At 37.5% G+C, this 16,986-nt stretch overlaps 1 protein-coding gene across 1 annotated transcript in view; it reads right to left on the bottom strand.

The window, feature by feature from the left end:
• akap9 (A kinase (PRKA) anchor protein 9) overlaps positions 1-16,986 on the bottom strand; it is a 67,797-nt gene that overhangs the window by 43,393 nt on the left and 7,418 nt on the right. Inside the window, exons 2-14 of the mRNA XM_032536073.1 lie at positions 15,364-15,618; positions 11,306-11,350; positions 10,679-10,741; positions 9,128-9,268; positions 8,763-8,918; positions 8,465-8,599; positions 5,454-8,342; positions 3,979-4,059; positions 1,749-1,887; positions 1,502-1,572; positions 1,274-1,394; positions 979-1,076; positions 452-557 (exon numbers count right to left, since the gene is read on the bottom strand). Coding sequence (XP_032391964.1) covers positions 452-557; positions 979-1,076; positions 1,274-1,394; positions 1,502-1,572; positions 1,749-1,887; positions 3,979-4,059; positions 5,454-8,342; positions 8,465-8,599; positions 8,763-8,918; positions 9,128-9,268; positions 10,679-10,741; positions 11,306-11,350; positions 15,364-15,618 — 4,300 coding nt within the window. The remainder of the gene's footprint in view (positions 1-451; positions 558-978; positions 1,077-1,273; positions 1,395-1,501; positions 1,573-1,748; positions 1,888-3,978; positions 4,060-5,453; positions 8,343-8,464; positions 8,600-8,762; positions 8,919-9,127; positions 9,269-10,678; positions 10,742-11,305; positions 11,351-15,363; positions 15,619-16,986) is intronic.

Below are 16,986 nucleotides of genomic sequence, written 5' to 3'. Positions count from 1 at the left end.
TATATATATATATATATATATATATATATATATATATATATATATGTGTGTCTGTGTGTCTGTGTGTCTGTGTGTGTGTGTGTGTGAGAAAAGTGCACCACTGTCTGTTCACATTAATATATTTGGATGGATAATTTCCAACTCAATTGACACATGCATTAAATATTCAAGGCAGGGGAGTGTTGCTGTATGATTTCTGTTTGCTGTGAACCACAGAGAAGATGCACTACAGAAACCACACACCTGCAAAAGGACAAAGTGAGTGGCACATATTTGACAAAAACCTAAAGTATTGAGGGATACAGATAACAGAAATAATACTTCAGAATATTTCACTTTGTCTTTTCTTATCTTATTGCACACCTCTGGTTTGACTCAGTGACCTGAAATAAGGACCTAACGTTTCTTTGTTCCTCAAATATTTCATTCAAGAGCTTAACTCCATATTTACCTTTGCTTGTAGAAGGGTTTAAGCTGGAAATTTGCACACGCAGGTCAGAGATCTCCTTCTCACTGCTGCTCTTTAGGTCCTCATATGCCAGCTGCAGCTCCCTCATCTGGGAGACCAACAGAAGTGTTAGTGTGTTTCTGAAAGTGTTGCTATCCTCTCTTTTCCTCATACTACATACTAATTGTACACAAAATGAAAAAAAACTACTTAATTACCTGTTTTACACCTATAGGAAATGATACATTACAATAAATGCATTAAAGCATGACAATCAAACTGCTACTATTAAATCTCACTCCCAATTAAACTTCATAAACAGACAGCAAAGTATTTTAAACAGTAAATTTCAACAGTATTTTTGGTGTTCAAAAGTTGTTTTAGAACAATACAAAATTTGTTTTTTGTTTTTTTCCAGCTCTGAGCAGATCCTTTAATGCATTGTGGGAAAATAGTCTTTTAGAAATCGAGCATTCAATGTAATATTGAATTGGGATGCAGCTTATGTCTGCAGATTTGTATGTTTTTACCTTGTTCCCATCAGTCCTCAGCAGAGTCTGGAGCTGTGACAGTCGATAATGTTCCTGCTCAATCCTCTCTCTCACCTGCTGAAGATCTATGTAGAGCTCTACATAAGAGGAAGCAAGTTGTTTTTTTAGGTTAGATTACATTTTAAAGATGTAAATGGAGAAACTGGATGATTCTGTGATGAAGAGAATTTAATATTGGCCACAATGCTACTTACACAAAAAAAATTGTGTTCACGTACTGTATCTTTAATAATTGTTTTATATTGTAATTCAATTTATGTAAGGGACAAATTACCTCTGGCCTGCAGTACAATGGAGGTGGATTCACTAGTTTCTGGTCTGTCCACTGAAGGGGGAGGCCCGCTTTCTGCAGCAGCACTCTCCAAAAACTCTTCACCAAACATCTTTTGAAAATCCTGAGCACATAACAGAAAAGGGAAGGTTAACTGTTATAGTAACCAGTGGTTACACATTAATAAAATGTGTTCAGAAAACTTTACAACTATTTGTCTTCAGTAATTACCTGAATGATCTCATTGCATTCTTCGCACACAGCTTGTAACATGTTGTGATATTTGAAGATTTTAGGCTCATCTGAAAGAAAATAAAATTGGAATTAACTGAATAATTCAAATGTTTAATATGTTTCACACAGATGCTGGCAACCAACAGAGTACAAAAAAAATGCTTGATACATCAGTTGTCTGTGCTGATCTATCATGAATGATAAATCAAAAGCTTTGCTACAAACGGTCTACACATCTGCTCACCGTGATCTTTCAGGTTTTGCAGTTTCAGCTCCAGAGTGTGTGTGCGAGCGTCCGAATCCTCCTGCAGCAGCTCGAGCTGGGCGGCATGGATCTGAGACAGGCTGATGCGCGTGGCCTCCATGCGCAGCCTGCACTCATCCTAACCACAGAGAGAAACATCATCACACCAACATATTTGGATTAAACCACATGGGAACTCTGTTTTACATTATATATGTATATACAGTAGCTTGAGAAAGTTTACACACCCAAGCTAAAGTTGATTAAAAAGATGCCTTAATTAAAAAAATGTATATATGAAAATCCAAACTTTTAAGGACAATGATTTTCTTTGTGAATGAATAATGTATTGTAAATAAATAAATGTTCTTCTTTAAAATACAGGAGGCCTAAATATACACACCCCTATGTTAAATTCCCATAGAGGCAGGCACGTTTCTATTTTTAAAGGCCAGTTATTTCATGGATCCAGAATACTATGCATCCTAATAAAGTTCCCTTGGCCTTAATTAAGAATTAAAATAACCCCACATCATCACATACCCTTCACCATACGTGGAGATAAGTATGGGGAACTTTCCATAAAATCATCTCTCAATGCAAATCAATCCAGCTATTAAGCTAACTGAAATACAACCATGCATATCTTTAGGTATGGTGAAGGGTATGTGATGATGTGGGGTTAGTTTAATTCCAAAGGCCAAGGCAGCTTTATCAGGATGCATCATATCCTGGATGCATGAAATAACTGGCCTTTAAAAGTAAAAATGTGCCTGCCTCTATGGCAATTTATTATAGGGGTGTGTATACATTTATTTTTCTACATTATTCATATACAAAAAAATTGGTGTCGTTAAAAGGTTGGATTTTTTTGAATTAATGCATCAAGAGCAATTTTTTTTTTTTTTCACTCCTCTTTTTAAATCAACTTTAGTATGGGTGTGTAAACTTTCTCAAGCCACTGTACATATATATTACATCATTTGATTTTATACTGAAGTGTTTGTTTCTATATTCTTTAAAATGTTCAACAACAAAAAAAGTTGTAAAAAGCACAACATACATATTACCTATAATTTATCAAAAATAAATTATGCAACATGCTAAATCCTTTTGCTGATCAGAGGATATATATGATTAAATAACACTATTCCACCAATCCTACTTCAACGACAGAGCAGTAGCACTAGGCATCTGTGTTGAGGATGAGAGGTCGGCTATTATCACTTCTGTAACAGAGAACAAAAGGCTAACGGTGAAGCCTCTCTCTCTAGTTATGGATTATGCATTAGCACACATTTGTTAGGGTTGTACAACTCTAGAATTATTATTGTGTTACCTTTGATGTCCCATGTTTTTTAAAGTGCACTCTACATTTAAATTAGGCCATATTTAAAACGTTTTGTTATGATACAATCTCCCCATCCGCACTACATCTGACGGTGCAGTGTGGAGAGTCCTTTCAAAACAGAAAGTGCTCAGATGTTGCGGCTTAAAACATGATGTTTAGTGACTGACAGAAAGACGGCAGCTGTGTTGTGTTTTGTTGCTGTGTGTGCTACTCACACGTCAACAACAAACACAGAATCACTTATATGAAAATGTTTAAGTTTACTAAGAAACATAACCCCTTTCATAAATGTAGAATTCATTCTACATTTATTGCTAGAACCACTCATAGAAACACATTTGTTTTTAAGTGTTATTTCAGCGGGAAAACACTTTCTTGACTCAATTATAATGCCCTTAATCTGAATTAAGTTGGAGTATATATATACTGTATGTTACTAAAATAAACTTTAAGAAATTATTTTAATAAATGAAGTTAATGCTTAAGTAACATTCTGTACACTATCTAAAATTACAGAGATTTGGTGAATTTTTTTTTCTTTTTCTTTTTTTTAGATTTAACTGGCATATTATGGCCCTGCTACATAGTTGCAGTTTACTTTTTAGGTTCTGATTACTCTTACGCATAACATGTCTGTTGCTGAATCGTGAATTCAATACAAGTTGGTGCTGTTAAGAGGGTTTGTTAAATCCAATTTTAGTACACCTCACAAACAAAGTAAGAGATATTTAGGATAACAACACTAAAATGTTCTTGCATGGGGCCCATTGTATTTGCACTCTATGAGCACCTATTTATTGACCTTTACATCACACTGTATGATATATGAAAGTGACACTGAAAAGCAAAGGGCAGGATGTGAGCTTAAGTGACATTTACATGCTCAGTAGTCTCTCCCTCTTCCTCTGCTCCCTGACACACGGCAGACTCCGTGTGGTGGCCCGTCCCATGTCCTCTCACCTAAATAAGCAAGCAGGAAAAACTAAAATTGTACTTACTGTCTTACATATCCAAGTATAAATCCAGACAAATAAGACATTGATCAACATAAAGACACAATGCACCGTTATGGATCACTTCCTGAGAGGGAGCAGAAAGTCCCTGCATAGTAAGTACAGAAATCATTTTATAATTTGAATGATTGACAACAATTTACAACAAAAAGACTCTGAACATAATCTGTTTGCCTTTGTTCAAATTTAGTTTCACCCATGAGGAATCTAGCTGTAAGAAGCTGATCCATGTGTGTATCACTATAAACAGTATCTCATTCAAAAAACACCAGCTTTAAGTTCTGTTGTTGATTGTACAAATGTAAAAGGACCTACACAAAACATATATTCAATTCAATTAATATTGCATTTTTTCCCATGCCATTAAAAACAGAGGCACATTTTATAACTATCTTTAAAGACATAAAGACAATACATGTCTTTCTGAGCTTGTATGTAGTGTTCCAACCCAGGAGGTGACAAAAACAATGTGAAACACGGATATGAAATGAGCAAATGGACAGTTTCCACTAGTTTTTGCCTGGTGTAATTGACACAGCTTGAAGTGAGACAGACATAGAAGTGACTGGGGTAAAATGGCTTCTCACCTCAAACCCTTCACTCCCTGCAGGATGGAAAAAAACTAGATTGTACACATTTCTACACAGTGGCAATGATACAAAGCAATCAAAAGACTGGGTGATTGATTCTTTTTGGGTTGTTTTTAGCCATTCTCACAAACCAACGTCAAATTCAGTTTGAGGACAAGCCGCATCAAATGAAAGCAGAATATAAATATTGTATAGTGTTCCTTTAAAAGTAGAAATGTGCAGAATATCGATGGAGTCTTGACACTTCACAGTTATGTGCAGGATGTACTGTGTGGATTTTCTCTTCTGCAGTATTCTTCCCCCAGTAACAGATTGAATGTCATCAAATGGTCTGCACAAACTTAAAAACATATGGCTCTCTTTTTACAAAACAGTATGACTATGTAGCTCCGTGCTTCCTTGGAGAGCAAAGCTGCAGACACTCAGGCAATTTGCAATCATGGCCATTAGTCACTAGAGAGAAAACATGTCAGTGCTGAAATACCTCAGTCAGTGCAAAATCTCCATCTGGCTATGGATGCAATACGCACATCTTTGATGAACCCAATAACAACGTCAAACATCACAGCATTAATGGTGAGTGTGATATATTTGAAGCATGTGCTTTCAACTACACTTTCTTTTGTCATGCACATGATTTTTTTAAACCCCTGTAATCACTCAGTGAAACATGTAATTTAATCAGAGCTAAAAAGGAAGAGAGAAAGGCAGCAACTGGAGAGCGGTACAGTAGATGCATGTGAGTGCCTACCCGTTTGTTGATGTGGTCTTTGCCTCCGTCTCCTGAGTACCCATCAATGGAGTCCTCCTTACCGGTGCTCTCTTGTGAACATGACATAACCTGGCTCTCCATCTGAGGCTGCATCTCCTGCTCTGCAGCACTTGTTGCTCTCTCTTCCTCCCCCACTAGCTCCTCTTCCTCCTCCCTTTGTTTTTCTCTGCAGTCTGAAAGAGCGGTGCCCAATTTACGCTCCTGCTTGGACCTCTGCCGTCTTTTGCGCCTGCTTGACCCTGAGGCTGTGGGCTTGTGCAGGACGGATTTTTCTTCAACAGGTCCCTCCCCCGAGGACTGGATTGCCGCTGGAGATGGAGTCTGTGAAAGCCTCTGGAGCTCCAGGGTTTGCCGAAAGCTGTCTCTCTCAGATTCAGCTGCCTGCAAGAAGGACTGAAGAGCCTTTATCTCTTCTTGCAAAGATTGAATCTGAAAGTGATGATCCTCAAAAGAACAAACTGGCTCAACGGCTTGTTCTTCTTGCTGGAGCTTAGCTTTTCTCTGGGCACCATGCCCCTTGGTCTGCTTTCTCATTATCTCTTGCTTCTTTTCCAGTTCTTTCCCTACGCTTTCGTTGTGTGCGATGACCTTCACATTAACTTGTCTCACTTTTGTCAGCTCTTCTTCCAGCTGCTCCACTTTGATCTCTGTTAACATCAGTTTCTCTGTAACTTCGGAAAGCCTCGCAGCCAGGCTTTCCCTCTCACTCAAAGTAACATTAAGCTTCTCCATTAGTTCAGTTGTATCTTTTTCTATCACAGTGTTTACCCATCTATCTGTACTTGTGTCCTCCAATTTGACATCTTTGCTGCGCTCCTTCAGCTCCTTAATCTGTGACTGAAAGCTGGTGATTTTTGCCTCAAACTCAAGTGTCTCCTTCAGGGTTCTGTCTTCTAACTGTGTCTTCGCCTCAATAAGACATGTGTACTCCTCCTTCAGCTCTTGATAGTTTACCTCGAAATTTTTTTCAGCAAAAGAGAAAGTAGTCCTCTGCTTTTCAATTTCTTCATAAAGCTTAACTACTTGTTGCTGCATTTGATTGTTCTCTGCTGTGAGTGTCTCAATCTTCAGAATTTTGGAGTCCAACTCTTCTTTCAAAGTGTTACTAGATTCTATCAATGTCGCTTTTTCCAATTCCTGCTCCTTCCATTTGTTTTCCCAACACTGTTCTTTCTTTTTTGTCTGGTTTTCAAGCACCTCTGTCTTTTTTAGCAATGACTGAATATTGATTTCCAATTGAGCTCGTTCTTCTCCTCCCTTTCTCAGTTCCTCAATCTCTACCTGGAGCTCTTGAAGCTGCTGGACAAGCTCATCTGCTTTGGAGCTGTGCAAAGCAAGATTTAGCTCTTCCTTTAGTCCAAGAATTTGGTGAAAAAGCTCATCTCGCTCTGTGGCAAAACTTGCCTTCTCTCTTTGTAACAAATGCAGCTCTTTATCATAACCAATGCGCAGCTCATCCAGCACTTTCTCGTGTTTGATAGCGGCTTCATTGAGAAGGTTTTCTGTGTGTCGGAAGCTGTCTCTTTGCAATTCTTCCCTAAGAAGGGTTAGCTCCTCCTCATGGCTAAACAGAAGCTGGGTCCTCAGCCGTTCCAGCTCTGCTTCCTGTGACTCCGCCATGCGGTCAAGCACAGCATCTTTCTCCCTCTCCAGCATCTCCAACTTGATCTTGTAATTGGTTATTTCTGAATCATGTTTTATTTCTACTTCCTGTGCCGCTTCCTGAGCAGCAGCCAGCTCGCTCTTCAGATTGTCAATTGTCTCCTGGAGGCACTGCAGTTCCCCTCTTTGACTTTCCTGAGAGATAAGACTGTGGGAGACCTGCTCCACTTTTTCTTTAGTACAACGGAGATCTTTGAGGAGATCCTCAACCTTGGACTGCAGGTTGAATTTCTCTTGGTTGACTTGGCTAAGCTCACATCTAGTTTTGACGAGCATTGCTTGGGATTGCTCTAATGTCTCTTGAAGTTCCCTAATCTTATCATTGAGTGTGTCCACCTCAACACTAACAGTGGAGCTTTGAGACAGTTGTTGTGCTTTTAGAAGCTCAAGCTCAGCACAATGTTGCTCAGTCATTTGCTCCACTTTCGCTGCATGCTGCAAATTAACCTCATGCTTCATCTGGACTATTTGCTTGCCATACATCTCATCCAGCTCTGCCCTGAGAAGTTCGAGCTTCCTCACAGTCTCTTCCTGCATTTGCTGGATGGTGTCACTCCCAGACAGGCTGCCCTGGTGATAACGCTTGTGCAGGTCCTCTACTGTGCCCATGAGCTGCATAATTTCATTAGATGACATTCGCTCTTTCTGTCTGGAGGTTGCAAGTTCCTCCTTACAGCTTTCTAACTCTACTCGCTCTCTCTCCAATTCTAATTTACAACTCTCTATTTCTCTTTTACAGCTTTCTAAGTGAGACTTACTACTCTCCAACTCATCCATGCATCTTTCAAGCTCTGACTCTTTTGCAGCCATTCGCCGTTGGAGGTCACTAAGGCTTTTTTCAGAGGACTCCAGCTCATCCTCAAGTTGAGTAAGAGAGCAGTCACGTTCTGAAAGCACTCTCTCTTGCTCTGCTATAATCAGGTCTTTCTCCTCGGATGGGTCTTTAATATTTTCATCAGTAGTCCGTCCTACATGAGCAAGTTCCTCTCTGAGCAAGGATAATGACAGCTCATGTTCTGCTATTATTGCAGTTTGCTCTGAAATTAACAGATTTTTCTCTTTCAGTGTTTGTGCAAAAGACTCCTCTGCTATCCTTAACTCTGTCAGCATCTGCTTCTGACCTGAAATAACTTTTTCTTGTTCAGCAATTAGCAGGTCCTTTTCATTTATCCTTTGTTTGAATGATTCTTCTGATCTTCTCCCTGACTAAAAAGAAAAACAATTATTAGAAATGCAGGGGCAACATTAAGCACATATTGTGTAACCACTTACATTTAACAGATTATGTCTAAAAGATGTCTGCAGGATCACACAAGGCAACTTCTTACCATCTCCATCTCAATGAGCTTGTGCTGGAGTTCCTCCAGCTGTGGTTGGTACTGCATGAGCTGCTGCCTGGCCTGCAGAAGATCAGCTGCTGTGCTGCTGTGGCTTGTGTTCCTCAGTGTCTCACCCGCCTGCAGCTGTAAATACAATTTCATACACAAAATAATTTCTAGTTGAATACATGGATAGCAAGTAGTAGAACAAAATAATAATAGTGCAATGACCTGTAGTGGCTAGGAAGTGTAGGATAGAATGGCTAGTATAAGATAGTTAAGACATTTAAAAAACTTGAGTTCCCACCTGCTGGAACTGAATATGTAGTTTTTGGCTTTGCTCTGTCAATTCCAGGAATTCTTTCATGATCTCGTCTTTCTCTTCACGAGCCTGCTGAAGGTTAGCTGTGAGCTGGGTGATGATGCAATCTCGCTGCTTTAGAGCAGCCTCAAAGTCTTGCAGCTAGAAAAGTAAAATGCAATTATGTAAAATCACCTTATAGACAGCATTAATGAGAGAGAGCAGAGAAGAAAAGAGATACTGACAGAGCTCAAAAACATCCTTAAAATAAACATACCAGTAGGGCTTAACTTAGGTGTTATGCAGAAGCAAGGAATGTGCTGTACGAAGAAGAAATAATAATAATAATAATAAAGTAATCAAACATTTACCTGCTGCACTCCCTCAGAGCCAAAGGCAGCCCTGATTTGTTCAAGCTCTTGACTCAGCTCCTCCACTGCCTGGGTCTTGGCGGCGAGTGCATCCTCCATTGTACCTCCTTCTGTCACCTGTTGCAGGGGCTCCCCTTCCTCCTGAACATGAAACTCAGCAGTTTTTACAGGGTTTGCGGAAAAGCCATCAAGATGAGGTTTCAAGAATGAGTTTAGCAATTAGTCACTGTAGAGCAACAGCAGTTAGTTACAAAAGCTGGGAGAAACATGAAAAAATGTGTAGTAAATGTGTTAATGAATTCTTTTTTGGCCTTGCTGGATCTTCCTTAAAAACTAAGGATTGCTGTGGCCAAAACCAGCTTTACAGATACTGGTCCAAATGCAACACCAATAACCCAAAGAAGTTTAGGGAAAGTCTGTCTACGTTAGTTTTATAAATGGGAGTTATTAAAGGCTGCAAGGGAATTCAACTATGCTAAACACCATAAAGAAAATAAGACTTTGTAGGTCTAGCAAAGTATGTTCTTCAAAACATATTTCTCCTTTCGCAGTTTGCTTGATATTTGCAGATTCCGAGGTTTCTCAAAGTAAGTGAAGGGACAAAATGAAGCCAACATATTTTTTATTTTTTTTGCAAGATAATTAAATACAAATAAAATACAATCTTTAGTTGTAGAACACTGTTTAAATATTGCTGTATTTCTGTCTCTTAGATTCACTTCTACTACTATTAGAACCAGGAAAAGTATCTGATCCGTCTCAGTGCCCAAAATCTGCAAAATTCATGAAAATTGAAAAGGGAACAGAAATGATTCGTAACACAGTTATTACTCTTACTTTAAAAGATACCGACATGTGCAATGTGGCTGCATGCTGATCGTAATAATACCAGGTTTCATTGTGTGAGATGAAACCTGGTATTATTATATATAAAAAGGAAGAAAATCTATTTCATTAATATAATTTCAAAAATGGCTTATTTAAAAGTTATGATTGCACTTATACATTATAATAATAGTTCAGTCTATGGATTAGTTCTGACTAAGTCAATGCACCAATACTCTATCTTCACACCTCACTGTAATTCTTCCAGAAGTCAGCATGGCTCCCCATCTATCATAACTGTATTGATCAGAACCTCTCGAGTTTCGGTCTCCTCTGTTCCAAAATCACCTCAGTGAAACTAAAGAGAGCAGCTCTTTGTGTGACACCCCCTGTCCTCTATCCTCTATCCTCTTCACAGACCTGATTCTCTTTGAGCTTTCACAGATAATTTACAATTTCTAAAATGTCACAAAGCCCTGTTCTATTCTAAACTCCTCAGCAATTTGTTCTATCAAAAATGTCATTCATAACATAATGACAAACACAGTACAGCTTCAAGTACCCAACACGTCTGTAGGTACATAGTCAAGTGAGTGCAGCATAAAACAGGCTTAGTTAGTAGGTTACAGAAAATTTTCCAGAGGACTAAAGTATAGACAAACAGGCAGCCAGAGGGTTAGCTAGTAAAAGCCGAGCCAAAAGAGCTGCTTGATCAGATTACTGTACCCAAATAAAATCCTTCGAAGGCATCCTTAGGTTCTCTGTCATTTCATCATGGCACCCATTTACCTGTCAGTGAAGCATTAAGATTTGGGAGTTGTGATGGAAAAGTAATTTCAGAAGTCATTATTTGATAGATTTGTACTGCTGAAGTCTGATAATTTATGTTCTTGACAAACATACTGCAATGTTGGTTTTAGTTTGGTTGAAAATCACATTTAAAATCATCCTCTTATTAATTTAGATTTTTTTTAATTAGTTTCAATTTTAAACATGTTTTAATGTTGTAAAGTGTAGTGACGGCATAACAGGAGATAATCAGCAAAAAGAGTTTGTAGAACTTTTGATGATGTTTTTTTATAGTGCCATTGTTACAAGCAATATTGTTTGTTTTTTATTTGACTAATAATAACTTTATTTATTCAGCATCTTTTATATACAAAATACACAAAATGCAATAACAAATACACACAAAAAAACTCAAAGTGCATTAGGCCCTAATTGGAGATGCTTCAACGTGCAAGTTGCATCAGTCTAAACGTGGCATTGTGAATAATATTTGGAGTTACCATAAAATTAAAAAGGGAAAAATGTTTGCGTCAAAAAGTGATGATACATGTTTTCAGATCTCACCTCCGTGGAATAATCTTCAGCAGTAGTGGACACTTCACTTTCTGGCTGCAATAAAGAAGATCAGGAAAATGTCATTAATACTGAATGTAGAAAACTATCAGGATATATGAGCCAAGTAAAATAAAGGATTTAAATCATAAAACAAGACAACCAAATACAGTCATTGTTCCAGAAGTCTTCCATTCTTTGATCAAACATAAAATGCACAAGACAAAATGTTCAATGATATCAATTTGAAACGATGCTTGCCTAATGTCCTATTTCAGAAGATAATCAGCAATAAAATATGGGCCTTACCAGCTTCTGTCAAACAGCTACTTAGTTACCCCGACAAGAGTAATGCTGGACATTATTTAAGTCTATTTTCAAGTTAATTCGGCGGTCATAAATTAAAACTGTATGTGATCCAGAACAAGAGAGAAATGACAGGTTTGTCAATGGACTGCAGAACTGGAACATAACTCCAACTGAACAGCAACACAAAGAAGAATATTGGTCAAGTGAAATTAACATTTTATTACAACCTTGTCGATGAGAGAGCTTGATGCAAAGTTTACTTGCAGCTGATGATGTCTAATGAGTCAACATTCTTGTATTTGTAATTACTTATGCTGTGTAAGACTTGAGCTGGTGTGTTTCCACAGCAACCAGTTCCTGCTTCCAAAAAGCTGTGCCACTAGAAATTCTCTGAAAAGAATCAAACTGCAGGAGCAGCAGAACTGGGATGACAACAACTGTTGTGAAAAATAAATGGAAACAAAAATCATAGGGGAGAACAAATCATTTAACTTTAAACGGTTACATCCTTAATTTACATACAGTAAACCATTCATAGTTTTAAAGCTGTATATGGCTCAGTCCTTTAAAAATGTACAAGCTTCATTTGTAAGGGATACATAACTGCTCCCATCCATGCAGCAGAAAAATACCGCATGTCCTACAGCCTTTTCTAACAGAGAGGGATGTGAGTCGCTCCCAAGGTAAAAGACTCGCCTCGCAACAAAACATTCAATCAACCTTAAGGTCTGCTAAAAAGTGTTGCAAGGCCATGGAAATTGGTCCCACAGACCGACGCATCTCAACCTGTTTAAAGGCAATTGTCTGTTTCCATGGCAACAAGTAGTTTTGTGGGCATGTACCACATTAAATGTACAGTGGGTTCAGGGAAAGAGTGGCTGCACAGCACCAATAAGAGAGACTGAGAGGGCTTGAATGATGAAAAAAACTGTAAGAGCCCTCAGGTCTGTGTATATGTTTCAAACTGTTTTGGAATAGCTGAATTTCTGTGAAATATTTATTCATCAGATTCATTATTGAGACTAGTGAATATAATTCATTGCAGATTTGCAAGGTCATGTATGTTTGTAAAGCTTACAGACCAAATATCAATTGTCCGTTGAAAGGTTTTTATGTGAATAAAAAAAAAAAAACATTAAATTCACCGACCTTTCAACAAGCAGGCTGGGTGTGCCAGGGCTGCAGTAGTATTTGTGGATATGAAATTATTTGGTAGAATGCATTAACAATGGATTTTGAGTTAAGTTTCAAATAGCATGCTTGATGAAGTTATCTGTCAGTAATGTATTATGCAAAGGACAAACTTAGCATATAAAAGTTGGTCCGAATCCCAAGTACAACCAAAACATTTGAGAAGGTTAAGATTTTTCTTTTTTAAATATGCACCCGACAACAAAACTGAGTATCCTCTGCAAATTAAAAATTACCATCAAAGCAGAACTGCACCAACTTATAAAACCCAAGTATCCCTGCTGGAGTATTATAAACGCAGCACAGTAGTTGAGTATTCATCAAAGCAAAGTGTTAACTTTACAGGATCTTTTCCAGTGCTCTCCTCAAACATCATAGCCTAAAGTCTGCAGCCTCCTAAGCAAAATGTCTCAAGATGCAATACCACAAATACCAGATGCATGCATCCAGACAAATCTCAAAGAGAATTAAAGGCATTTTGAGAAGTCCAAACTTTACTCTTAGGACACAAAGTCAGCTAGTCTCTCTGTCTCATTTTAAAACTCTTCTTAAAACCCACCTCTTTTCTTTGGCTTTTAACACCAGGTAGAGTGATGATTTTATGTGTATACCTTTACCACATGCCGGCAGTGCATTTTATTGTTTTTATTTTATTATACCTTATTATATGTGTGCTCTTATTGTGTTATCTATTTATTCTGTATTATCATTTTGTGCAGCACTTTGGAAACCTTGTGTTTGTTAAAATCGCGCTATATAAATAAAGTGGATTGGATTGGATTGGAAAGAAACATTTCCTTTTTTCAAGGTCTCAGACCAGGCTAGATTTAATCTATTCGATTTTTGGTCTAATTGTGAGAATCCCTAATTTCCTAATAATTCTCTATGAAGGTTCAGCCTAGTGAAGGCTTTGTAACTCAGTAACAATAACAGGAGAAATAGCTTTTCTTTAAAACCAAAATTATAAATAATTCATTATTTATTTAGTATTGGAAATTTTATTTTTCATATACAGTAGTTGTTTTTAGTTTTATTTGATTACTCTCTTCCGGTCTTGCAAATACAAATCACGTGTTTTTGTTTTTTTTAAAGATTATGTTTTAGGGCATTTTAGGCCTTTATTTGTATAAGAGACTTAAAAAAGGGAGAGAGAGGGATGACGTGCAGCAAAGGCCGGTAGGTCAGAGTCAAACCCGGGCCCGCTGCGTCGAGGAGTAAACCTCTCCCCATGGGCACCTGTTCTACCAGGTCAGCTAAACAGGGGCCCGAGAAATAACATCATTAACAAAAAAACACAGTACACACAAACAACTATCTACAGATTATCTTAGTAAAGAACTTTTTTCCCTTCTCCCAGGCTTTTGCTAGAAAACTAACAAATGAATACTATTCATGTCTGAACCACAATCCTTTAAGTATCATCTATATTTACAAAATCAAGAATTAATATTTCATATATGTTGAAGTGTATGTTTGCTCCTAGACAAATGTTATGCAAACATTTTCTTTCAACAAACTGTAATTGCTCATTGATTTATTTTTTTTATTTATTTTTTTTTTAATCTGTCTAGGTTAAATTGTGTGACTCAATAAAGCCATTCATCTCCACCATTTTATTTTAATAAACACTGAATTTTTAAATTCTTAAAACGATTAATTTGACAAATATTTGTTTAATTATTCTTTCATGGTAAAATGCCTAAATCACTGCTCTGTGCTCCCATTGAGACTGGTTGTCATGACAGCTATAGCAGACTCATTAAGCTCCAGGAGACAACAGAAACAAAACTCTATAGACGACAACAATCCTTTTCACAAAAATGTACGGGCATGAATAATCATTTTTAAAATGATTACAAATCAATGGGCATGTTCAAACCAGTGTATTATGAATTTTGATTGGAGAAGGAGTCTATTCTTCACAGGATCACTCAGAAATCCAGTCTTGAATGGCACCCATTTATTTTGAAATGATGCAGTGATGATGCAGGATGCAGCGGATGAAACAGATGTTTTATCATCAGATAACTAATTTTAGGCAAATCATATTTGTTCTCACTTGTTGGAGCAGATTGATTGTTTCACTGAAACAATCATACATGGACACTAGCGCTGTCACATTTCTCCAGATTTAATCCGACATTTTATCAGCAGTGACGGCAATGCCACGATAAGATCCACTGATGGTAGAAGGGTATTTAAGGGTACTACAATAATAGTTTGAGTTTCTCAGTTTATATGGTGCAGCTTAATGCACAATGAAGTTCCTTCGTAGCCCATATGCTTTATTGTTAGTTGTTTTTTTTCCATGCAATCCAGGGCTCAATGTGATATAAAAAACTTAAATGGAGTTGAAATTGAAAAAACTCTCTCTCAACAACATTGGTTATCTGTTTTCACCCTATGATATGAGTTTTAGTGCAACAGATGCCTAATTTGTACGGTTTGTCCAGCTACACCCAGCTTTGGTCCGAGTCTTTCTTAAAAGGAAAGGAAGTCTTCATTAAAAGGAAAGAATGGACTGGGATTCTGTATAAGTGAATACTCTTGGAATAAATTGTTGAGTCTACCTCTATGGTGTAGGTCTGGTTATGCTCGACAGTCTCTCCACTCCGCAGCGTCCTGGCGTAGGTGAACTCTGTGGCTGTTCCTTCTTGTGATCCATCTCTTCCTTGGCCTAAGACCTCCTCTCCTCCCACAGACTGATCCGCCTCGACCTCCACCTTTCCCTGCGAATCCCCCTCAGAGTCTTCTCCCGGCTTCTTTTTCTTCTTCTTTTTCTTCTGGGAGTCAGCGTGAGCTTTTCTCTGACGGTATTCAGCCAACTTGAGAGGGAAAAGAGAAACAGGCAGTGTTTAAGAGAAAATTACACTTTCAGCTTCAATGTTGGTCCTTGGAAGTTAAAAAACATTAGCTAATACTTTAATTAAATCCTTTTAAATGTTAATCTAGTCTACATCTTCGGTCATAGCTTCCATTCAGATCTTTATTTATCTGACCCTAATACTACGACTTGAGAGCAAGAACCACCTGCTTTAGCCTAATGTTCAACTTCATTAGTCTGTTTAGAACGGAGTGTATACTTCTAACAAAGGAAAAAAAACATATGAACCTACTCGGAGCCTACACAGTTTGGTGAAACTACAGCGAAACATTATGTGTCCCAAAAAGACGTCTTCCCTGCTCCGGGTGAATCCTCCCTCCCTGTGTCCATATGACCCGACACATGCCTCTTGCTCTGCCAAGTGCTAATCCTGACTAAAGGATTACATTTTTAAACTATGTCAACGATTGGTCTGAATGGCCAATAACATTTTTGTTATCTTCTTTACCATCTTCAAAATGTTATTCTTTGCTTTAAATTGTTAATATTCATGGGTTCATGATCGAAACAACTTTTTGTGGGTACAAGAAGCAATCTCCACTTCATGTCAATGTAATAAGCTATATGATGATATATATACACACCGGTATATATATATATATATATATATATATATATATATATCACAGTATGGCATGTTTTCTGGTAATTCAATAAATAAACAGTTTACATGAAACACTTTTATATGAAAAGGCCTATACTCCTGGGTGATTAAATACTTGACAAATTAAAATTGACAAAGTATTTTCCCATTTTATTAAGACCTTTGGTGCAAAATGAAGATAGGGTGCAAAGATCAGAACTTAAATTGTCGTCTAAATGAAGTAATGTTACCGTAACGCAGTTCAGCCACTGGTTTTACGACATTGTGATAGAAACAATATTGAAAACATAATAGACTTTTTTATATCGCTTTGATGATAAATATGGTCATATCACCTAGCTCTAACCCTGGACAATAATTTTCCCATTCTTGCACATCTGTACACATTTAAAGAGAAACTTTAAAAACGCATTCTTATACTTTTTCATACTCCATTGTAAATGTTTTTATTCATCATCATGTCTTTATACTTTTGCAATGTGATTATTGTTATTCATCAAATCATCACCAAGTCAAATTACTTGTAGTGGCAATAAACCGTTTCTGATTCTGACTAAACAGATCCGATTTCCAACTACTCATTCTCTCATAAACACTCACTCTCATGTTCCCTTTTTCTCTTTTACACATACAAACCAATTGTATACCATAAACAAAAGCAGCAGGAGTATATTACATGAATCATCACCAAGGAAATGATGATAT

Source organism: Etheostoma spectabile, chromosome 14 (genome assembly GCF_008692095.1).
Source record: "Etheostoma spectabile isolate EspeVRDwgs_2016 chromosome 14, UIUC_Espe_1.0, whole genome shotgun sequence".
Lineage (NCBI taxonomy): Eukaryota > Metazoa > Chordata > Actinopteri > Perciformes > Percidae > Etheostoma > Etheostoma spectabile.
The sequence above is the reverse complement of the archived record's forward strand: the minus strand, read 5'-3'. Positions and strand labels throughout refer to the sequence as shown.